Source organism: Xenopus tropicalis, chromosome 10, assembly GCF_000004195.4.
Source record: "Xenopus tropicalis strain Nigerian chromosome 10, UCB_Xtro_10.0, whole genome shotgun sequence".
NCBI lineage: Eukaryota > Metazoa > Chordata > Amphibia > Anura > Pipidae > Xenopus > Xenopus tropicalis.
In genome coordinates, this window is record NC_030686.2 from 120452 (window position 1) to 146753 (window position 26302).

The 26302-nt window shown below is 48.0% G+C and overlaps 1 protein-coding gene across 2 annotated transcripts; it reads right to left on the minus strand.

The window, feature by feature from the left end:
• Positions 1-26008, minus strand: asxl1 (ASXL transcriptional regulator 1). 2 transcript variants are annotated; one of them, XM_031894353.1, is made up of 13 exons: positions 25808-26008; positions 10464-10546; positions 8806-8917; positions 6689-6800; positions 6409-6473; positions 6240-6333; positions 5728-5862; positions 5483-5646; positions 5312-5408; positions 5076-5181; positions 4147-4777; positions 873-2045; positions 1-785 (listed from the first exon to the last, which is right to left on the minus strand). In XM_031894353.1, the coding sequence occupies exons 1-13, from the start codon at positions 25862-25864 to the stop codon at positions 720-722; spliced, it is 2895 nt and encodes a 964-aa protein (XP_031750213.1). In that variant the 5' UTR covers positions 25865-26008; the 3' UTR covers positions 1-719. The 2 variants fall into 2 exon arrangements, with proteins under 2 accessions (XP_031750213.1, XP_031750212.1); XM_031894352.1 differs by having other exon boundaries at positions 6409-6476; positions 25808-26007.
• Between the last annotated feature and the right edge of the window lie 294 nt (positions 26009-26302).

The window sequence follows — 26302 nt, forward strand, 5'->3', positions numbered from 1 at the left end:
CAGTGAGAATGTAGAACATGTTTATTGAGAGGGTAGGTGCATACAGACCAGGGTGCCATCTATACAGAATATACATTTATAGAGTTTACAACATAAATACATCGGAATGCGCAAGGTGCTTACAGGAGCCAAATAGTTTACTTTATACAAAAACAGTGATTTACCCGTTCAATCCTAAAATGTCTCCTTCCCTTTGCAGAAATACTGTCCATGCAGAACAAAGGATGGAGCCCCCCCCCCCCACCCCCCAGAGAAACTAACCAATAAGCCCACCGCGCCAAGGTGCCGTTGGCAAGGCAGGTCCCCCAATGCCCCACTGAAGAGATTAATACTAGAGCTGAAGCAGCTGGATCTGCACATACTGTCTAACAAAGGGCAAGTAAAGCTATTTACAGTGAAATCTATGGAAAATACCGGCGTGACTATTGGCGCTCCCAGAGCCACTGGAATTCTCTCAAGGCACAAAACGCAGTCACTGAGGCCCAACACACATGCTCGCAGCTCACTGGCTGCAGGAACATGGCTCCCGTCTCTGTCTCTCGCACAATGGGGCTCATACTTACTGGGAAGAGCGGGAGAATAATGGCAAGGAGTGGCACCAGGCGGCGGCACCGCAGCCTCAGGGAATTCTGGCACAGGGTTAGGTTTGGAGACAGCGTTACTGGCAGATCCGACCCTCTGGGTGAAAGCTGCGGAGCGGCACATCCGATGGGAATCTCCTAGGAAAGGCGCAGAGGGATACGCTGCACACTTTGGCCACGGGCGACAGGCTGGTATCTCTGTATCTGGCAAGAAAAAAAAAGCAGGGCAACATTCAGCCATCTTGGCATTGCCTAACAGCTCTCTCCGTATCAGACTGAATGGGTTAGTACCTTTCCAGCTGCCCATGAATGAAGGTCTTCATCCGGGAACCCACGGGGCAATGGGGCACTTACAGAGGCCTCTGCTGCCAACGTGCCCGAAAGAGCCTGGAAATTCCTCCTCTTCAAATCCTGACACTTTGGGTTTAGCTCTCCAAGAGATTTATAAACAGACACTAAGACTTGTGGCCAGTGGCCAATCAGTTTGCCCCATGGTGACGATTGTCCAGCTGGCAGGACATGGACTGTTGGTTCTAGATAATCACTAGGTGGAACTGGAATCTTGGAGAGGAATCTAGAGGTGGATGCAGGCAGAATTTTACCCGTTGGACTCAAGGATCCAATCACTGCACATTCAGAGTCATCAGCAGCAACCTTGGGGTAAATGGCCACAGTCGTGCCGGCATGGGAGGGGGTTTGTACATTTCTATAATTGCCCCCGGGCAGAGACACAGGAGGAAACCTTACTGGGAATGGAGTGCAGTCCACTTCTCTTCTCTTCACTGTATGCTGCTTCCTGATGCTCTGGGACATGTTTGACACATCATCAAGAACCCCAGTAAAGGAACCAACATGGCTGCCGTGACCAGATGCTTTACAGGGTACAGAGCCCATGGTACCAACAGCAGAAGGGTTGGCATAAGGTTTCCTCTGGCGAGAAGTAACATTACTTGGTTGGACAGAGTCTCTGCCATGGTCAGTGCCCGGCTCATATGCCCAGCGTGCAGCACAAACCTCCGATAGGGACAGTCCATTTGCAGAAGCTCCAGCCATACTGAACTCGTTGGCCTTGCCAATTACAGAGCAGGCTGAGGGGCCCAACTCAGTCCTGACGGGCGAGGAACACCCGCTCCCGGTGCCACGTTTTCCCAGGGCTTTAGACAGACTGTTCCTTATGGCTGTGGGCGACAGTAATTGTGTTCGGAACAAACCTGCACGTGGCTTTGTGGGGTCTCTCTTTGTGGGTTGTCTGACCTCTCGCTTCCAGGATTCCTTTCTTGCCTTAATGGTTCTGCCTCCTCCCGGGCCCCCTCCTCCCCCAATTGCACTGGTCTGACTGTCAGGAGGTGAGCGGGGAGGAGGCCCGCCCCCAGGGGGATCAGGGTTTGGGATGATCCGGGGATAGGACTGCTGAGCTGGCAAACCTTTATAAACCCAGGGAGGCTTGATCCGAGAAAGTTGGATCTGGAAACACAAAGCACAAAGAGAACAAATCAGATTGTGGTTCTGATAAAATGGAATCACTGGATTCATCATCATTAGTGCTGGGACTGAACCCAATCTGCACGGGCTTTTGGCCATAAACAGTGCTGTCCAACTGGGGGCCCGCAACTTTCCCCCCCCCCCCCCCGTGTTTGGCCCCCCCACCTGCCTGGCTGCTATGATTGCTTCCCCTTGTGTAAGCCTTAAATGGTCTCAGTACGGAGACTAACTGCCCCTCCCTGTATTACTGTTCCCCTTCAGATTCAGCCTGTACCCCCCTGTACTGCCCCCCCTCAGATTCAGCCTGTAACCCCCTGCACTGTCCCCCCTCAGATTCAGCCTGTAACCCCCTGTATTGTTTCTATGTGTAACCCCCTGTACTGTCCCCCCTCAGATTCAGCCTGTAACCCCCTGTATTGTTTCTATGTGTAACCCCCTGTACTGTTCCCCCTCAGATTCAGCCTGTAACCCCCTGTATTGTTTCTATGTGTAACCCCCTGTACTGTCCCCCCTCAGATTCAGCCTGTAACCCCCTGTATTGTTTCTATGTGTAACCCCCTGTACTGTTCCCCCTCAGATTCAGCCTGTAACCCCCTGTATTGTTTCTACGTGTAACCCCCTGTACTGTTCCCCCTCAGATTCAGCCTGTAACCCCCTGTACTGTTCCCCCTCAGATTCAGCCTGTAACCCCCTGTACTGTTCCCCCTCAGATTCAGCCTGTAACCCCCTGTACTGTCTCTATGTGTAACCCCCTGTACTGTCCCCCCTCAGATTCAGCCTGTAACCCCCTGTATTGTATCTACGTGTAACCCCCTGTACTGTTCCTCCTCAGGGGTAGGGCAGGCAGAGCATGGCACACACACACACACACACACACACAGGCAGAGCATGGGGCACACACACACACAGGCAGAGCATGGGGCACACACACACACACAGGCAGAGCATGGGGCGCACACACACACACACAGGCAGAGCATGGGGCGCACACACACACACACAGGCAGAGCATGGGGCGCACACACACACACACAGGCAGAGCATGGGGCGCACACACACACACACAGGCAGAGCATGGGGCGCACACACACACACACACACAGGCAGAGCATGGGGCGCACACACACACACACACACAGGCAGAGCATGGGGCGCACACACACACACACACACAGGCAGAGCATGGGGCGCACACACACACACACACAGGCAGAGCATGGGGCACACACACACACAGGCAGAGCATGGGGCACACACACACACACAGGCAGAGCATGGGGCACACACACACACACACACAGGCAGAGCATGGGGCGCACACACACACACACACACAGGCAGAGCATGGGGCGCACACACACACACACAGGCAGAGCATGGGGCGCACACACACACACACACACAGGCAGAGCATGGGGCGCACACACACACACACACACACACACACACAGGCAGAGCATGGGGCGCACACACACACACACACACACACACACACACACACACACACACACACACACACAGGCAGAGCATGGGGCGCACACACGCACACAGGCAGAGCATGGGGCGCACACACGCACACAGGCAGAGCATGGGGCGCACACACGCACACAGGCAGAGCATGGGGCGCACACACGCACACAGGCAGAGCATGGGGCGCACACACGCACACAGGCAGAGCATGGGGCGCACACAGGCAGAGCATGGGGCGCACACAGGCAGAGCATGGGGCGCACACAGGCAGAGCATGGGGCGCACACAGGCAGAGCATGGGGCGCACACAGGCAGAGCATGGGGCGCACACAGGCAGAGCATGGGGCGCACACAGGCAGAGCATGGGGCGCACACAGGCAGAGCATGGGGCGCACACAGGCAGAGCGGGGTAGGCAGAGTATGGCACACACAGGCAGGGTGGGGTAGGCAGAGCATGGCACACACAGGCAGAGTATGGCAGGTAGAGTATGGCACACACAGGCAGCATTGGACAGGCAGAGTAAGATAGGACTGCACCCAGGGAAAGCGTGTTCTTCCCATCTCCCAGAATGCACCAATACCTACACACAAGGGCTACTAAATGGGTTCTTACCCGAATTGGTGGGACTTTGGGTTCTTCTTTGGTGGGCTGTGGCTTTTCTGTGTAAACACTCTGAATTGTGTTACGAAAGGACCGACGCTGCTCCATTCGGGGTTTCTTCTCGACGGAAGGGCTATAAGACTCTGTCTCCATCTTTCTCTTTTGCTCAGAACTGTGTGGATGAGGGGCAGGGACTCTGTCAGGGAAAGTGGGGAGATTCTGGGAACCATTGGGGGCAATATGGGCCTCTGCACCCCCAGGCTCTGTCCCTGCTCCCATTACACACACTGTGGGAGACTCGCTCATCTCTGGGCTCACTTCAACTGCCCCAGTCTCTTCTTTCCCTTCCTTCCCTCTGGTAATTCTGCCTCTCCGGTCCTGTCCTGGCACAGACACGTCCTTAGGCGGAGCCTCCGTCGCCTTTCTCTCTTTAACTCCCCTGTCCTGTCTTGGCACAGACATGTCCTTAGGCAGAGCCTCCGTCACCTTTATTTCTTTAACTCTTCTTTCCTGTCTTGGCACAGACATGTCCCCAGGCCGAGCCTCCGTTGCCTTTATCTGGGCACCACGTGGAACTCTCCGGCTCTCCGTCCGGCCATTCTTCTCCTCTTCATCGGAGAAGTGTTCCTCAGCAAGCCCTGATCTGAAGAGAAAGTCAATATCATTCCAAGAGATCTCTGGCATGAGGGGGCCATCATTAAAGTGGAGATATACCCTCCCAAACTACTTAATGTTAGCTCCTGTCTTGCTATTAAACAGAGAAGCAGCAGGAAATGGAACTTTTGGTAGAACACCATGGGGAACCCCTCTCACACATTCATATCTACATTGTTAAACTGCTAATATTATAAAACGTAAAAATGTAAACGGTAAAAGTGCTGATTAGAGTATTGTGAGCAGGGGAGGAGGTAGATATGCTGGGGGTAGATAAAAAGCCTTACTTTTGTCCATAAAATTCTTCAAAGAACTTCTCCTTCCAACCTTCTACCTTCTTCTCTCGGCCCATCTCCTGTCGTATGCGCAGCTGCATCTCAGGCGTCAATTCCCCTGGGAAAGACAAAACGCAGTGGGTGGGATCAGACAGACAGGACCATTTGCCCCAGTGTCAGTGATCAGGATAACAGGTGCCCTATACAGCCACCTGTCCAATCCCCTGGGCCGGGACATAGGTACCTACCATCAGCCAATCTCTCACGCCACCTCTGGCAGGCATGGGCAAAGAACTCATTATTCAGTGCGCTGGGGCTCATCCGTATCTGCCCTTCTGCACTGACCTGGGAGAAAATAACAGCCATGTTGGGAGAGGATGGGCGTGAGGAGGATAGGGGGGAGCAATGGCAACACTTACCTGCCGGTCCACGTCGGGCAGAAGGAGAAGAAGCTGCTGCTGGAGGTTGGTGGAAAGTGCATTGAAGGTTCTCAGGTTCATCAGGGCACGGAGATTTGTGTTCACAAGGATAGAACCTGGGGTCTCAAAATCTATTTCCTCTACTCGGCTCTTTCTGACTTGCCCTGCAAGCAATTACAGCCAATCAGTAAGTGGCCAACAGCACCAAACCCAAACAGTACAAACTCAGGATATAAGGCACTTGCCTGGCCCAGGGCCACGGATTCCCCTCAGAGGATGGGCCCCATCTCTACTGAATGCTGCTCGTCTCTGAAAGCTCAAACTCCCGCCCACTGCGCGGACTCGGCTCGACTCCCGGCTCCCACGATGCACAGATAAACCTGAGCCCAATCAGAATGGTGTATTAGTGAGAAATCAAACAGAACAATGGTATTCACAGGCACACGCTCTGCCCTTGACACACAAATATGCCTGATACCCGCAGGTACAGATGTGCCCCTGGCACACCAATATGCCTGATACCCACAGGTACATATGTGCCCCCGGCACACTAATATGCCCGATACCCGCAGGTACAGATGTGCCAGAGACACGCCAACATGCTCGATACCTGCAGGTATGCTGTGGGACATAAGTATGCAGTACCCCACCCACCTAATCCAAGACAGAGGGCTACCTATGTCACATGACAGACAAGAGCCATAACGTGTCCCCCATCCCTCTCCCACCCCACAGGCACGCACCCCCTAATCCTCACCGGAAGTAGAAGGCAGATGTGCTCCATTGACTTTCAGTGGCGTCAGCACCACACGTGGGAGCAGGACAGCACTTCTCCGCTTTTGCTTATTCATCTAAAGAGACACAAGGGAGTCAGTACAGGGTAGCCCCCACCCTGGCACCCACAGGCACTGCTCACTATCACTTACCTGTACCAGGGACCTTGTCTCCCTGCAGTGCAACTCCCTGGAACAAGAGGCACCAATGCAAGCTTCTTCTGTAGGGAAAATAACGTACAAATCATTATAGGGGTAGTACTGGGCATGGGGGGCTCTACCTTTAATCTGTATGTACAGCAGGGTATCTGGTGCATAGAACCCTAAACTGTGGGGGGGGGGGGGGGGGGGGGGGGGGGGGGAGTGTGAATAAATCTACAAAGTTAATCCCCCCCCACCACCAATAACTTCCCTCACTGCTTATTATTCTCACCAGCACTTGGCACTTTGCCTTCACTCCATTTTGCTCCTTCTGTATCTGCTGGATCCTCAGTGTCGCCATCCTCTGACGCGGGCACGGCACGGGACCACTGCAGCGCATTTTTCTGAAAAGATAAAGTGCCAGTGAGAATGCCATGCCTGGCACAGAGCTATCATACAGACTAATTACAGAATTCAATCTGCCCCACACTTTCAATTTGGTTCCATTGTCTTACCCCAGAGCCCCATCCCCCTGTAAGGAAATACAGTGTTTATGTTGTGATTCCCCCGACCCCTCCTATCTTACAATATACAAAATTACACACAGGGAGGACAAGTGTTATAATAAATACAATAAATATAAAATACACAGGGAGTAAGTGCCATGTGGTATGAGAGAGTAGGAAGGAGGTCCCTGCCCCATAGAGAGTGGGTGAGTTTTCCCTACAGAGGGATTCAGGGATAGAGTTCCAGAGGGAAGGAGCAGCGAGATAGAAAGGGTTAAGACGAGAGAGCGCAGTGGGTGTGGATGGTGTAAAAAGACAGAGGCTCTGAGAGGAGTGGAGGAGACGACCAGGAAAGTGCAGAGAGACCAGTGAGGGAATGTAGAGAGGAGCAGAGGAGTGAAGGGCTTTGAATGTTAGAAGAAGGATTCTGTATGCTCTCCTTTGCTTTACAGGCAGCCATGCTAGTGAGCTTAAGTGAGGCTGAACAGGTTCCCTCTTCGGAGAGAGCAGGAGGATCCTGGCAGCAGGGTGTAAGATTGATTGCAGGGGAGAGAGGTGGGAGTCTGGGAGGCTCTCTGTTATACAGATAGGATCAGATAGGATCTGTGCCACTGTGACAGAATGCTCTGTTATACAGATAGCTAGAATCTCAGCCATAAAGCAGGGCAGGACTGCTGCTTACAATGGGGGGATCAGATAGGATCTGTGCCACTGTGACAGAATGCTCTGTTATACAGATAGCTAGAATCTCAGCCATAAAGCAGGGCAGGACTGCTGCTTACAATGGGGGGGCGATCAGATAGGATCTGTGCCACTGTGATCTGTGCCACTGTGACAGAATGCTCTGTTATACAGATAGCTAGAATCTCAGCCATAAAGCAGGGCAGGACTGCTGCTTACAATGGGGGGGGGGGGGATCAGATAGGATCTGTGCCACTGTGACAGAATGCTCTGTTATACAGATAGCTAGAATCTCAGCCATAAAGCAGGGCAGGACTGCTGCTTACAATGGGGGGGGATAGGGGGGTGTTTATACATAGGGTTTCTTAGAGGACTACTGATTCTGGTAATCAGTACCCATTAGGCCCCTCCCATAAAGCAATGAGGGCAGTACAATAAGCCCATAATGCTTCTGTTTCTTTAAATAGGGCCCTAGTGCTAGTGAGGGTGACTTTAACCTTTTCCTGGGGCAACATGGAGACACTCACACCATGCCCAATACTGGGCACAAGAGAACAGTTTCCTATTGGGGGGCAGTCAGCCAGTAGCCAAAGCTGAGAGCTGACCCATGTGACTGCATGTAAGGTTATTAGCCCCCCTGGCAACTCTACGACCCCCCAAGTGCAACTGTATTCTGCTCAACAGAAACTTATGCCGGGGGGGGGGGGGGGGGTGCAATCATTTTTGAGATACCCCAAAATGTCGTAATGCTTAATGTGGGTGCAGCATTGTCTCTTAAAGGGGCTGTTCACCTTTAAATTAACTTAAAGTATGAAGCAGACAATGATATTCTAAAACAATTTGCAATTGGTCTTCATTTTTTATTATTGGTGGGGTTTTTTTTGTTTCTTTTTTTAATTATTTTGAAATTTTAGCAACTATCTGGTTGCTAGGGTTTAAATTACCCTAGCAACCAAGCAGCAGTGTGAGTGAGACATTGGAATATGAATAAAAAAGGGCCCCAAAAGAAAGAAAAGTAACATAATTGGTGCCTCACAGAGTAATAGATTATTGGGCTGCCGGGGTCAGTTGGAAGGCAAATAATTCAGAAACTATAAAAAATGAAGACCAATTGAAAGGTTGCTCATTCTTTAACATACACAAAATGAATTTGAAGGTGAACTACCCTTTTAACTAAGCAGTTCTGTATTCTTTGCACCCTCCGACCAACACATTTACTCACCTTCATTGTGAATAGACTGATGCGCCCTGGCAGTTTGTAAAAGAGCGCCTCGCGAGTCCGGGAGTTGGAGTGCAGCATGGCGTTCAGGCAGGCAAGGGGGGAGGAGCCAGTGCTTAAAGGATAAGGAAAACAATTTCACTCACAATTCAAAAGGAATCTAACATGAGCAAGACCTAATTCCCATGGGAAGTGGGCCAGCAGTGTGAGCTCCTAGGGTCAGGGGCCCCATCCCTCTGCCTGTACCGTTAGTGCACTATAAGCCCTACACTGAGATGTACCCACCCCTGGAACCCCCACCAATATCTTCTGTAGGGAAATGTGTGCGGCCCCTTCCTGTCTGTAACCCATGGGAGAGGCAATTCCCTCAGCACAGAGACGGCTTCCCTCTAGCCCCCCGTCTCTCTATGGCTGACCCACGGCACAGCCCCCCCAAACCCCTCACTCTGCAACTCACTCTTATCAGCACTGACCCCAGGGGCACAACACACACACCCTTTAGTACATGCTTAGCCACTAAATGTGCAACTTAAAGGAGAACTAAAGCCTGACTGAGGAAGTAGGGTAGAAATGTTGTACATTGTGCTTCTGTACCAGCCCCAGGCCCACACAGCCCTATAGCAGGGAGGGTGTTTCCTCCAAAGATGCCCCCAGTAGCTCCCCATCTTGTTTTCTGCTGATTCACTGGCCGTGTGCCACTTACCTGCGCTTAGGGACCCACTCCCACCTCAATATACAGTCTGTATCCACTCTATACCCCTCCCGATATACAGTCTGTATCCACTCTATACCCCTCCCGATATACAGTCTGTATCCTCTCCATACCCCTCCCCATATACAGTCTCCATACCCCTCCTTATATACAGTCTCCATACCCCTCCCCATATACAGTCTCCATACCCCTCCCCATATACAGTCTCCATACCCCTCCCCATATACAGTCTCCATACCCCTCCCCATATACAGTCTCCATACCCCTCCCCATATACAGTCTCCATACCCCTCCCCATATACAGTCTCCATACCCCTCCCCATAAACAGTCTCCATACCCCTCCCCATATACAGTCTCCATACCCCCTCCCCATATACAGTCTCCATACCCCTCCCCATATACAGTCTCCATACCCCTCCCCATATACAGTCTCCATACCCCTCCCCATATACAGTCTCCATACCCCTCCCCATATACAGTCTCCATACCCCTCCCATATACAGTCTCCATACCCCTCCCCATATACAGTCTCCATACCCCTCCCCATATACAGTCTCCATACCCCTCCCCATAAACAGTCTCCATACCCCTCCCCATATACAGTCTCCATACCCCCTCCCCATATACAGTCTCCATACCCCTCCCCATATACAGTCTACATACCCCTCCTCATATACAATCTATATACACCCCTCACTATACGAAGCAGATCAGTAATTCAGTCACATTACATTGCAGCATAGAAACCAGTGCAGTCTGTATCAGAATTAATCAGCACTGTAGCATCAGCTTCTATGACAGATGTGACCTCATTTCTTTGATGATTTTCCCGACCCCTAACGCATAGAATAATAATGCCTCCATCAGAACTTTATTGTACCACTTACCATCATCTTCTCCTGCCCCCCCACCCACCTAGGCCACTGCCCCGGCCCCCCAGGAACTCACTTGGTTTCTTTGAGCCCCTCGCTTTCAATCACATGTAGAATTTGCTTTGGAGTCATTGGGGCATCAGAGTAATTCTCCAGAACCTGCACCAGAATACAAATATGGGTTTAAACAGAACACAGGGTGCCCCCCCCCCCCATGTACTCCCTCCCCAACTATTGTCTCCTCACCCCTCTTATCAGCCACCGCATGGCAATAACTCCACCCCCCTTAACTAGCCCCTAATGGCAATACCTTCACCATATATCCCACCCTTACTAGCCCCACAAATGGGAATACCTTCTCCATATATCCCAGCCTTACTAGCCCCTAATAGCAATACCTTCTCCATATATCCCAGCCTTACTAGCCCCTAATAGCAATACCTTCTCCAAAATCCAAGCCGTACTAGCCCCTAATGGCAATACCTTCTCCATATATCCCAGCCTTACTAGCCCCTAATGGCAATACCTTCTCCAAAATCCAAGCCGTACTAGCCCCTAATGGCAATACCTTCTTCATATATTCCACCCTCACTAGCCCCCCACATGGCAACACCTTCTCCATATATCCCACCCTTACTAGCCCCTAATGGCAATACCTTCTCCATATATTCCACCTTCAATAGCCCCCCACATGGCAATACCTTCTCCATATATCCCACCCTCACTAGCCCCCCACATGGCAATACCTTCTCCATATATCCCAGCCTTACTAGCCCCTAATAGCAATACCTTCTCCATAAATCCCAGCCTTACTAGCCCCTAATAGCAATACCTTCTCCATATATCCCAGCCTTACTAGCCCCTAATAGCAAGACCTTCTCCATATATCCCACCCTTACTAGCCCCTAATAGCAATACCTTCTCCATATATCCCACCCTTACTAGCCCCTAATAGCAATACCTTCTCCATATATCCCACCCTTACTAGCCCCTAATAGCAATACCTTCTCCATATATCCCTCCTCCTTACTAGCCCCTAATAGCAATACCTTCTCCATATATCCCAGCCTTACAAGCCCCTAATAGCAATACCTTCTCCATAAATCCCAGCCTTACTAGCCCCTAATAGCAATACCTTCTCCATATATCCCACCCTTACTAGCCCCTAATAGCAATACCTTCTCCATATATCCCAGCCTTACTAGCAATACCTTCTCCATATATCCCAGCCTTACTAGCCCCTAATGGCAATACCTTCTCCATATATCCCAGCCTTACAAGCCCCTAATAGCAATACCTTCTCCATATATCCCAGCCTTACAAGCCCCTAATGGCAATACCTTCTCCATATATCCCAGCCTTACTAGCCCCTAATAGCAATACCTTCTCCATATATCCCAGCCTTACAAGCCCCTAATAGCAATACCTTCTCCATATATCCAAGCCTTACTAGCCCCTAATGGCAATACCTTCTCCATATATCCCAGCCTTACAAGCCCCTAATAGCAATACCTTCTCCATATATCCCAGCCTTACTAGCCCCTAATAGCAATACCTTCTCCATATATCCCACCCTTACTAGCCCCTAATGGCAATACCTTCTCCATATATCCCAGCCTTACTAGCCCCTAATGGCAATACCTTCTCCATATATCCCAGCCTTACAAGCCCCTAATAGCAATACCTTCTCCATATATCCCACCCTTACTAGCCCCTAATAGCAATACCTTCTCCATATATCCCACCCTTACTAGCCCCTAATAGCAATACCTTCTCCATATATCCCAGCCTTACTAGCAATACCTTCTCCATATATCCCACCCTTACTAGCCCCTAATGGCAATACCTTCTCCATATATCCCAGCCTTACTAGCCCCTAATGGCAATACCTTCTCCATATATCCCACCCTTACTAGCCCCTAATAGCAATACCTTCTCCATATATCCCAGCCTTACTAGCCCCTAATAGCAATACCTTCTCCATATATCCCAGCCTTACTAGCCCCTAATAACAATACCTTCTCCATACATCCCAGCCTTACTAGCCCCTAATGGCAATACCTTCTCCATATATCCCACCCTCACTAGCCCCTAATAGCAATACCTTCCCCATATATCCCACCCTTACTAGCCCCTAATGGCAATACCTTCTCCATATATCCCAGCCTTACTAGCCCCTAATGGCAATACCTTCTCCATATATCCCAGCCTTACAAGTCCCTAATAGCAATACCTTCTCCATATATCCCAGCCTTACTAGCCCCTAATGGCAATACCTTCTCCATATATCCCAGCCTTACAAGCCCCTAATAGCAATACCTTCTCCATATATCCCAGCCTTACAAGCCCCTAATGGCAATACCTTCTCCATATATCCTAGCCTTACTAGCCCCTAATAGCAATACCTTCTCCATATATCCCAGCCTTACTAGCCCCTAATAGCAATACCTTCTCCATATATCCCAGCCTTACTAGCCCCTAATAACAATACCTTCTCCATATATCCCAGCCTTACTAGCCCCTAATGGCAATACCTTCTCCATATATCCCACCCTCACTAGCCCCTAATAGCAATACCTTCCCCATATATCCCACCCTTACTAGCCCCTAATGGCAATACCTTCTCCATATATCCCAGCCTTACTAGCCCCTAATAGCAATACCTTCTCCATATATCCCAGCCTTACAAGCCCCTAATAGCAATACCTTCTCCATATATCCCACCCTTACTAGCCCCTAATAGCAATACCTTCTCCATATATCCCACCCTTACAAGCCCCTAATAGCAATACCTTCTCCATATATCCCAGCCTTACAAGCCCCTAATGGCAATACCTTCTCCATATATCCCAGCCTTACTAGCCCCTAATAGCAATACCTTCTCCATATATCCCACCCTTACTAGCCCCTAATAGCAATACCTTCTCCATATATCCCAGCCTTACTAGCCCCTAATAGCAATACCTTCTCCATATATCCCAGCCTTACTAGCCCCTAATAGCAATACCTTCTCCATATATCCCAGCCTTACTAGCCCCTAATAGTAATACCTTCTCCATATATCCCAGCCTTACTAGCCCCTAATAGCAATACCTTCTCCATATATCCCAGCCTTACTAGCCCCTAATAGCAATACCTTCTCCATATATCCCAGCCTTACTAGCCCCTAATAGCAATACCTTCTCCATATATCCCAGCCTTACTAGCCCCTAATAGCAATACCTTCTCCATATATCCCAGCCTTACAAGCCCCTAATAGCAATACCTTCTCCATATATCCCAGTCTTACTAGCCCCTAATAGCAATACCTTCTCCATATATCCCACCCTTACTAGCCCCTAATGGCAATACCTTCTCCATATATCCCAGCCTTACTAGCCCCTAATGGCAATACCTTCTCCATATATCCCAGCCTTACAAGCCCCTAATAGCAATACCTTCTCCATATATCCCACCCTTACTAGCCCCTAATGGCAATACCTTCTCCATATATCCCAGCCTTACTAGCCCCTAATGGCAATACCTTCTCCATATATCCCAGCCTTACTAGCCCCTAATAGCAATAGCTTCTGCATATATCCCAGCCTTACAAGCCCCTAATAGCAATACCTTCTCCATATATCCCAGCCTTACAAGCCCCTAATAGCAATACCTTCTCCATATATCCCAGCCTTACAAGCCCCTAATGGCAATACCTTCTCCATATATCCCAGCCTTACTAGCCCCTAATGGCAATACCTTCTCCATATATCCCACCCTTACTAGCCCCTAATAGCAATACCTTCTCCATATATCCCACCCTTACTAGCCCCTAATAGCAATACCTTCTCCATATATCCCACCCTTACTAGCCCCTAATAGCAATACCTTCTCCATATATCCCACCCTTACTAGCCCCTAATAGCAATACCTTCTCCATATATCCCAGCCTTACTAGCCCCTAATGGCAATACCTTCTCCATATATCCCAGCCTTACTAGCCCCTAATAGCAATACCTTCTCCATATATCCCAGCCTTACAAGCCCCTAATGGCAATACCTTCTCCATATATCCCACCCTTACTAGCCCCTAATGGCAATACCTTCTCCATATATCCCAGCCTTACTAGCCCCTAATGGCAATACCTTCTCCATATATCCCACCCTTACTAGCCCCTAATAGCAATACCTTCTCCATATATCCCACCCTTACTAGCCCCTAATAGCAATACCTTCTCCATATATCCCAGCCTTACTAGCAATACCTTCTCCATATATCCCACCCTTACTAGCCCCTAATGGCAATACCTTCTCCATATATCCCAGCCTTAAAAGCCCCTAATAGCAATACCTTCTCCATATATCCCAGCCTTACAAGCCCCTAATGGCAATACCTTCTCCATATATCCCAGCCTTACTAGCCCCTAATATCAATACCTTCTCCATATATCCCAGCCTTACAAGCCCCTAATAGCAATACCTTCTCCATATATCCAAGCCTTACTAGCCCCTAATGGCAATACCTTCTCCATATATCCCAGCCTTACAAGCCCCTAATAGCAATACCTTCTCCATATATCCCAGCCTTACTAGCCCCTAATAGCAATACCTTCTCCATATATCCCACCCTTACTAGCCCCTAATGGCAATACCTTCTCCATATATCCCAGCCTTACTAGCCCCTAATGGCAATACCTTCTCCATATATCCCAGCCTTACAAGCCCCTAATAGCAATACCTTCTCCATATATCCCACCCTTACTAGCCCCTAATAGCAATACCTTCTCCATATATCCCACCCTTACTAGCCCCTAATAGCAATACCTTCTCCATATATCCCAGCCTTACTAGCAATACCTTCTCCATATATCCCACCCTTACTAGCCCCTAATGGCAATACCTTCTCCATATATCCCAGCCTTACTAGCCCCTAATGGCAATACCTTCTCCATATATCCCACCCTTACTAGCCCCTAATAGCAATACCTTCTCCATATATCCCAGCCTTACTAGCCCCTAATAGCAATACCTTCTCCATATATCCCAGCCTTACTAGCCCCTAATAACAATACCTTCTCCATATATCCCAGCCTTACTAGCCCCTAATGGCAATACCTTCTCCATATATCCCACCCTCACTAGCCCCTAATAGCAATACCTTCCCCATATATCCCACCCTTACTAGCCCCTAATGGCAATACCTTCTCCATATATCCCAGCCTTACAAGCCCCTAATAGCAATACCTTCTCCATATATCCCAGCCTTACTAGCCCCTAATGGCAATACCTTCCCCATATATCCCAGCCTTACTAGCCCCTAATGGCAATACCTTCTCCATATATCCCACCCTCACTAGCCCCTAATAGCAATACCTTCCCCATATATCCCAGCCTTACTAGCCCCTAATGGCAATACCTTCTCCATATATCCCAGCCTTACAAGCCCCTAATAGCAATACCTTCTCCATATATCCCAGCCTTACAAGCCCCTAATGGCAATACCTTCTCCATATATCCTAGCCTTACTAGCCCCTAATAGCAATACCTTCTCCATATATCCCAGCCTTACTAGCCCCTAATAGCAATACCTTCTCCATATATCCCAGCCTTACTAGCCCCTAATGGCAATACCTTCTCCATATATCCCAGCCTTACAAGCCCCTAATGGCAATACCTTCTCCATATATCCCAGCCTTACTAGCCCCTAATAGTAATACCTTCTCCATATATCCCAGCCTTACTAGCCCCTAATGGCAATACCTTCTCCATATATCCCAGCCTTACAAGCCCCTAATGGCAATACCTTCTCCATATATCCTAGCCTTACTAGCCCCTAATAGCAATACCTTCTCCATATATCCCAGCCTTACTAGCCCCTAATAGCAATACCTTCTCCATATATCCCAGCCTTACTAGCCCCTAATAGCAATACCTTCTCCATATATCCCAGCCTTACAAGCCCCTAATGGCAATACCTTCTCCATATATCCTAGCCTTACTAGCCCCTAATAGCAATACCTTCTCCATATATCCCAGCCTTACTAGCCCCTAATAGCAATACCTTCTCCATATATCCCAGCCTTACTAGCCCCTAATGGCAATACCTTCTCCATATATCCCAGCCTTACAAGCCCCTAATGGCAATACCTTCTCCATATATCCCAGCCTTACTAGCCCCTAATAGTAATACCTTCTCCATATATCCCAGCCTTACTAGCCCCTAATGGCAATACCTTCTCCATATATCCCAGCCTTACAAGCCCCTAATGGCAATACCTTCTCCATATATCCTAGCCTTACTAGCCCCTAATAGCAATACCTTCTCCATATATCCCAGCCTTACTAGCCCCTAATAGCAATACCTTCTCCATATATCCCAGCCTTACTAGCCCCTAATAACAATACCTTCTCCATATATCCCAGCCTTACTAGCCCCTAATGGCAATACCTTCTCCATATATCCCACCCTCACTAGCCCCTAATAGCAATACCTTCCCCATATATCCCACCCTTACTAGCCCCTAATGGCAATACCTTCTCCATATATCCCAGCCTTACTAGCCCCTAATAGCAATACCTTCTCCATATATCCCAGCCTTACAAGCCCCTAATAGCAATACCTTCTCCATATATCCCACCCTTACTAGCCCCTAATAGCAATACCTTCTCCATATATCCCACCCTTACAAGCCCCTAATAGCAATACCTTCTCCATATATCCCAGCCTTACAAGCCCCTAATGGCAATACCTTCTCCATATATCCCAGCCTTACTAGCCCCTAATAGCAATACCTTCTCCATATATCCCACCCTTACTAGCCCCTAATAGCAATACCTTCTCCATATATCCCACCCTTACAAGCCCCTAATAGCAATACCTTCTCCATATATCCCAGCCTTACTAGCCCCTAATAGCAATACCTTCTCCATATATCCCAGCCTTACAAGCCCCTAATGGCAATACCTTCTCCATATATCCTAGCCTTACTAGCCCCTAATAGCAATACCTTCTCCATATATCCCAGCCTTACTAGCCCCTAATAGCAATACCTTCTCCATATATCCCAGCCTTACTAGCCCCTAATAACAATACCTTCTCCATATATCCCAGCCTTACTAGCCCCTAATGGCAATACCTTCTCCATATATCCCACCCTCACTAGCCCCTAATAGCAATACCTTCCCCATATATCCCACCCTTACTAGCCCCTAATGGCAATACCTTCTCCATATATCCCAGCCTTACTAGCCCCTAATAGCAATACCTTCTCCATATATCCCAGCCTTACAAGCCCCTAATAGCAATACATTCTCCATATATCCCACCCTTACTAGCCCCTAATAGCAATACCTTCTCCATATATCCCACCCTTACAAGCCCCTAATAGCAATACCTTCTCCATATATCCCAGCCTTACAAGCCCCTAATGGCAATACCTTCTCCATATATCCCAGCCTTACTAGCCCCTAATAGCAATACCTTCTCCATATATCCCACCCTTACTAGCCCCTAATAGCAATACCTTCTCCATATATCCCACCCTTACAAGCCCCTAATAGCAATACCTTCTCCATATATCCCAGCCTTACTAGCCCCTAATAGCAATACCTTCTCCATATATCCCAGCCTTACAAGCCCCTAATGGCAATACCTTCTCCATATATCCTAGCCTTACTAGCCCCTAATAGCAATACCTTCTCCATATATCCCAGCCCTTACTAGCCCCTAATAGCAATACCTTCTCCATATATCCCAGCCTTACTAGCCCCTAATAACAATACCTTCTCCATATATCCCAGCCTTACTAGCCCCTAATGGCAATACCTTCTCCATATATCCCACCCTCACTAGCCCCTAATAGCAATACCTTCCCCATATATCCCACCCTTACTAGCCCCTAATGGCAATACCTTCTCCATATATCCCAGCCTTACTAGCCCCTAATAGCAATACCTTCTCCATATATCCCAGCCTTACAAGCCCCTAATAGCAATACATTCTCCATATATCCCACCCTTACTAGCCCCTAATAGCAATACCTTCTCCATATATCCCAGCCTTACTAGCCCCTAATAGCAATACCTTCTCCATATATCCCACCCTTACTAGCCCCTAATAGTAATACCTTCTCCATATATCCCACCCTTACTAGCCCCTAATAGTAATACCTTCTCCATATATCCCAGCCTTACTAGCCCCTAATAGCAATACCTTCTCCATATATCCCAGCCTTACTAGCCCCTAATAGCAATACCTTCTCCATATATCCCAGCCTTACTAGCCCCTAATAGCAATACCTTCTCCATATATCCCAGCCTTACTAGCCCCTAATGGCAATACCTTCTCCATATATCCCACCCTCACTAGCCCCTAATAGCAATACCTTCCCCATATATCCCACCCTTACTAGCCCCTAATGGCAATACCTTCTCCATATATCCCAGCCTTACAAGCCCCTAATAGCAATACCTTCTCCATATATCCCAGCCTTACTAGCCCCTAATGGCAATACCTTCCCCATATATCCCAGCCTTACTAGCCCCTAATGGCAATACCTTCTCCATATATCCCACCCTCACTAGCCCCTAATAGCAATACCTTCCCCATATATCCCAGCCTTACTAGCCCCTAATGGCAATACCTTCTCCATATATCCCAGCCTTACAAGCCCCTAATAGCAATACCTTCTCCATATATCCCAGCCTTACAAGCCCCTAATGGCAATACCTTCTCCATATATCCTAGCCTTACTAGCCCCTAATAGCAATACCTTCTCCATATATCCCAGCCTTACTAGCCCCTAATAGCAATACCTTCTCCATATATCCCAGCCTTACTAGCCCCTAATGGCAATACCTTCTCCATATATCCCAGCCTTACAAGCCCCTAATGGCAATACCTTCTCCATATATCCCAGCCTTACTAGCCCCTAATAGTAATACCTTCTCCATATATCCCAGCCTTACTAGCCCCTAATGGCAATACCTTCTCCATATATCCCAGCCTTACAAGCCCCTAATGGCAATACCTTCTCCATATATCCTAGCCTTACTAGCCCCTAATAGCAATACCTTCTCCATATATCCCAGCCTTACTAGCCCCTAATAGCAATACCTTCTCCATATATCCCAGCCTTACTAGCCCCTAATAGCAATACCTTCTCCATATATCCCAGCCTTACAAGCCCCTAATGGCAATACCTTCTCCATATATCCTAGCCTTACTAGCCCCTAATAGCAATACCTTCTCCATATATCCCAGCCTTACTAGCCCCTAATAGCAATACCTTCTCCATATATCCCAGCCTTACTAGCCCCTAATGGCAATACCTTCTCCATATATCCCAGCCTTACAAGCCCCTAATGGCAATACCTTCTCCATATATCCCAGCCTTACTAGCCCCTAATAGTAATACCTTCTCCATATATCCCAGCCTTACTAGCCCCTAATGGCAATACCTTCTCCATATATCCCAGCCTTACAAGCCCCTAATGGCAATACCTTCTCCATATATCCTAGCCTTACTAGCCCCTAATAGCAATACCTTCTCCATATATCCCAGCCTTACTAGCCCCTAATAGCAATACCTTCTCCATATATCCCAGCCTTACTAGCCCCTAATAACAATACCTTCTCCATATATCCCAGCCTTACTAGCCCCTAATGGCAATACCTTCTCCATATATCCCACCCTCACTAGCCCCTAATAGCAATACCTTCCCCATATATCCCACCCTTACTAGCCCCTAATGGCAATACCTTCTCCATATATCCCAGCCTTACTAGCCCCTAATAGCAATACCTTCTCCATATATCCAGCCTTACAAGCCCCTAATAGCAATACCTTCTCCATATATCCCACCCTTACTAGCCCCTAATAGCAATACCTTCTCCATATATCCCACCCTTACAAGCCCCTAATAGCAATACCTTCTCCATATATCCCAGCCTTACAAGCCCCTAATGGCAATACCTTCTCCATATATCCCAGCCTTACTAGCCCCTAATAGCAATACCTTCTCCATATATCCCACCCTTACTAGCCCCTAATAGCAATACCTTCTCCATATATCCCACCCTTACAAGCCCCTAATAGCAATACCTTCTCCATATATCCCAGCCTTACTAGCCCCTAATAGCAATACCTTCTCCATATATCCCAGCCTTACAAGCCCCTAATGGCAATACCTTCTCCATATATCCTAGCCTTACTAGCCCCTAATAGCAATACCTTCTCCATATATCCCAGCCTTACTAGCCCCTAATAGCAATACCTTCTCCATATATCCCAGCCTTACTAGCCCCTAATAACAATACCTTCTCCATATATCCCAGCCTTACTAGCCCCTAATGGCAATACCTTCTCCATATATCCCACCCTCACTAGCCCCTAATAGCAATACCTTCCCCATATATCCCACCCTTACTAGCCCCTAATGGCAATACCTTCTCCATATATCCCAGCCTTACTAGCCCCTAATAGCAATACCTTCTCCATATATCCCAGCCTTACAAGCCCCTAATAGCAATACATTCTCCATATATCCCACCCTTACTAGCCCCTAATAGCAATACCTTCTCCATATATCCCACCCTTACAAGCCCCTAATAGCAATACCTTCTCCATATATCCCAGCCTTACAAGCCCCTAATGGCAATACCTTCTCCATATATCCCAGCCTTACTAGCCCCTAATAGCAATACCTTCTCCATATATCCCACCCTTACTAGCCCCTAATAGCAATACCTTCTCCATATATCCCACCCTTACAAGCCCCTAATAGCAATACCTTCTCCATATATCCCAGCCTTACTAGCCCCTAATAGCAATACCTTCTCCATATATCCCAGCCTTACAAGCCCCTAATGGCAATACCTTCTCCATATATCCTAGCCTTACTAGCCCCTAATAGCAATACCTTCTCCATATATCCCAGCCTTACTAGCCCCTAATAGCAATACCTTCTCCATATATCCCAGCCTTACTAGCCCCTAATAACAATACCTTCTCCATATATCCCAGCCTTACTAGCCCCTAATGGCAATACCTTCTCCATATATCCCACCCTCACTAGCCCCTAATAGCAATACCTTCCCCATATATCCCACCCTTACTAGCCCCTAATGGCAATACCTTCTCCATATATCCCAGCCTTACTAGCCCCTAATAGCAATACCTTCTCCATATATCCCAGCCTTACAAGCCCCTAATAGCAATACATTCTCCATATATCCCACCCTTACTAGCCCCTAATAGCAATACCTTCTCCATATATCCCAGCCTTACTAGCCCCTAATAGCAATACCTTCTCCATATATCCCACCCTTACTAGCCCCTAATAGTAATACCTTCTCCATATATCCCAGCCTTACTAGCCCCTAATAGCAATACCTTCTCCATATATCCCAGCCTTACTAGCCCCTAATAGCAATACCTTCTCCATATATCCCAGCCTTACTAGCCCCTAATAGCAATACCTTCTCCATATATCCCAGCCTTACAAGCCCCTAATGGCAATACCTTCTCCATATATCCCACCCTTACTAGCCCCTAATGGCAATACCTTCTCCATATATCCCAGCCTTACTAGCCCCTAATGGCAATACCTTCTCCATATATCCCACCCTTACTAGCCCCTAATAGCAATACCTTCTCCATATATCCCACCCTTACTAGCCCCTAATAGCAATACCTTCTCCATATATCCCAGCCTTACTAGCAATACCTTCTCCATATATCCCACCCTTACTAGCCCCTAATGGCAATACCTTCTCCATATATCCCAGCCTTACAAGCCCCTAATAGCAATACCTTCTCCATATATCCCAGCCTTACAAGCCCCTAATGGCAATACCTTCTCCATATATCCCAGCCTTACTAGCCCCTAATAGCAATACCTTCTCCATATATCCCAGCCTTACAAGCCCCTAATAGCAATACCTTCTCCATATATCCAAGCCTTACTAGCCCCTAATGGCAATACCTTCTCCATATATCCCAGCCTTACAAGCCCCTAATAGCAATACCTTCTCCATATATCCCAGCCTTACTAGCCCCTAATAGCAATACCTTCTCCATATATCCCACCCTTACTAGCCCCTAATGGCAATACCTTCTCCATATATCCCAGCCTTACTAGCCCCTAATGGCAATACCTTCTCCATATATCCCAGCCTTACAAGCCCCTAATAGCAATACCTTCTCCATATATCCCACCCTTACTAGCCCCTAATAGCAATACCTTCTCCATATATCCCACCCTTACTAGCCCCTAATAGCAATACCTTCTCCATATATCCCAGCCTTACTAGCAATACCTTCTCCATATATCCCACCCTTACTAGCCCCTAATGGCAATACCTTCTCCATATATCCCAGCCTTACTAGCCCCTAATGGCAATACCTTCTCCATATATCCCACCCTTACTAGCCCCTAATAGCAATACCTTCTCCATATATCCCAGCCTTACTAGCCCCTAATAGCAATACCTTCTCCATATATCCCAGCCTTACTAGCCCCTAATAACAATACCTTCTCCATATATCCCAGCCTTACTAGCCCCTAATGGCAATACCTTCTCCATATATCCCACCCTCACTAGCCCCTAATAGCAATACCTTCCCCATATATCCCACCCTTACTAGCCCCTAATGGCAATACCTTCTCCATATATCCCAGCCTTACAAGCCCCTAATAGCAATACCTTCTCCATATATCCCAGCCTTACTAGCCCCTAATGGCAATACCTTCCCCATATATCCCAGCCTTACTAGCCCCTAATGGCAATACCTTCTCCATATATCCCACCCTCACTAGCCCCTAATAGCAATACCTTCCCCATATATCCCAGCCTTACTAGCCCCTAATGGCAATACCTTCTCCATATATCCCAGCCTTACAAGCCCCTAATAGCAATACCTTCTCCATATATCCCAGCCTTACAAGCCCCTAATGGCAATACCTTCTCCATATATCCTAGCCTTACTAGCCCCTAATAGCAATACCTTCCCCATATATCCCAGCCTTACTAGCCCCTAATGGCAATACCTTCTCCATATATCCCACCCTCACTAGCCCCTAATAGCAATACCTTCCCCATATATCCCAGCCTTACTAGCCCCTAATGGCAATACCTTCTCCATATATCCCAGCCTTACAAGCCCCTAATAGCAATACCTTCTCCATATATCCCACCCTTACTAGCCCCTAATAGTAATACCTTCTCCATATATCCCAGCCTTACTAGCCCCTAATGGCAATACCTTCTCCATATATCCCACCCTTACTAGCCCCTAATAGCAATACCTTCTCCATATATCCCACCCTTACAAGCCCCTAATAGCAATACCTTCTCCATATATCCCAGCCTTACTAGCCCCTAATAGCAATACCTTCTCCATATATCCCAGCCTTACAAGCCCCTAATGGCAATACCTTCTCCATATATCCTAGCCTTACTAGCCCCTAATAGCAATACCTTCTCCATATATCCCAGCCTTACTAGCCCCTAATAGCAATACCTTCTCCATATATCCCAGCCTTACTAGCCCCTAATAACAATACCTTCTCCATATATCCCAGCCTTACTAGCCCCTAATGGCAATACCTTCTCCATATATCCCACCCTCACTAGCCCCTAATAGCAATACCTTCTCCATATATCCCAGCCTTACTAGCCCCTAATAGCAATACCTTCTCCATATATCCCAGCCTTACTAGCCCCTAATAGCAATACCTTCTCCATATATCCCAGCCTTACAAGCCCCTAATGGCAATACCTTCTCCATATATCCTAGCCTTACTAGCCCCTAATAGCAATACCTTCTCCATATATCCCAGCCTTACTAGCCCCTAATAGCAATACCTTCTCCATATATCCCAGCCTTACTAGCCCCTAATAACAATACCTTCTCCATATATCCCAGCCTTACTAGCCCCTAATGGCAATACCTTCTCCATATATCCCACCCTCACTAGCCCCTAATAGCAATACCTTCTCCATATATCCCACCCTTACTAGCCCCTAATGGCAATACCTTCTCCATATATCCCAGCCTTACTAGCCCCTAATAGCAATACCTTCTCCATATATCCCAGCCTTACAAGCCCCTAATAGCAATACATTCTCCATATATCCCACCCTTACTAGCCCCTAATGGCAATACCTTCTCCATATATCCCAGCCTTACAAGCCCCTAATAGTAATACCTTCTCCATATATCCCACCCTTACTAGCCCCTAATAGCAATACCTTCTCCATATATCCCAGCCTTACTAGCCCCTAATAGCAATACCTTCTCCATATATCCCAGCCTTACAAGCCCCTAATGGCAATACCTTCTCCATATATCCTAGCCTTACTAGCCCCTAATAGCAATACCTTCTCCATATATCCCAGCCTTACTAGCCCCTAATAGCAATACCTTCTCCATATATCCCAGCCTTACTAGCCCCTAATAACAATACCTTCTCCATATATCCCAGCCTTACTAGCCCCTAATGGCAATACCTTCTCCATATATCCCACCCTCACTAGCCCCTAATAGCAATACCTTCTCCATATATCCCACCCTTACTAGCCCCTAATGGCAATACCTTCTCCATATATCCCAGCCTTACTAGCCCCTAATAGCAATACCTTCTCCATATATCCCAGCCTTACAAGCCCCTAATAGCAATACATTCTCCATATATCCCACCCTTACTAGCCCCTAATAGTAATACCTTCTCCATATATCCCACCCTTACTAGCCCCTAATAGCAATACCTTCTCCATATATCCCAGCCTTACTAGCCCCTAATAGCAATACCTTCTCCATATATCCCACCCTTACTAGCCCCTAATAGTAATACCTTCTCCATATATCCCAGCCTTACTAGCCCCTAATAGCAATACCTTCTCCATATATCCCAGCCTTACTAGCCCCTAATAGCAATACCTTCTCCATATATCCCAGCCTTACAAGCCCCTAATGGCAATACCTTCTCCATATATCCTAGCCTTACTAGCCCCTAATAGCAATACCTTCTCCATATATCCCAGCCTTACTAGCCCCTAATAGCAATACCTTCTCCATATATCCCAGCCTTACTAGCCCCTAATAGCAATACCTTCTCCATATATCCCAGCCTTACTAGCCCCTAATAGCAATACCTTCTCCATATATCCCAGCCTTACAAGCCCACCTCACAGCAATTGCCCCCCCCCCCCATAACAAAACCCTTTATAAAGTGTCTCTCCCGCCTTCAAACATGGCTTCCCCGACACCGCTATCTCCTCACACCCTCCAACTTATCAATTTTGCCCCCAACCACTGCTCTTTCTGACCCCGCTTTCAGCCTCCCCTTTATCTTTCTTTCCCCCCACATGGCTACCCCCCCCGCGTATTCTCTCTATTTCCTCTCTCCCCTCCCAAACATGGTTCCCCCGGAACGTACCATCCTCGCTGCTTCCGCCCATGTCCGCTCCCTGCGCCGCTTCTGTTTGTCTCTCATTTTGGCTCCGAGTTGGGTGTTAGTTCCGATCGCTGCTCGGCTGCTGTGGGAGCTACAGCTCGGCTCACCGGAACCACACTCCCCACAATGCACCACGCACAAACACTTCCGCCCCGCCCCAGGAACAAGTGACTCAAAGGAAAGAGCTTATTGGATAAGCGCTAGCCCACATCTCGCGAGAGTTTCCGAACAGCGGTCTGACGTCAAAAGCTCGTAGCCTCGGCTGGGGAGTGGCGGGTAACGGGCAGTGGGAGGGGCCTGGAGGCGGAGTAAGGCTTGTGCTTAGCTCCAAGTTGAGTGTAGGACGGCGTAGCTACAGAGTTATACAGCGGATAAACATGGAAGAATGTACATGCTAATGGGAGCAGCGGGTCATAAACTAATCTCCTACAATAACATACAGTTTTCCTAATGTGAAAAATTGTGTATCTTCCAACC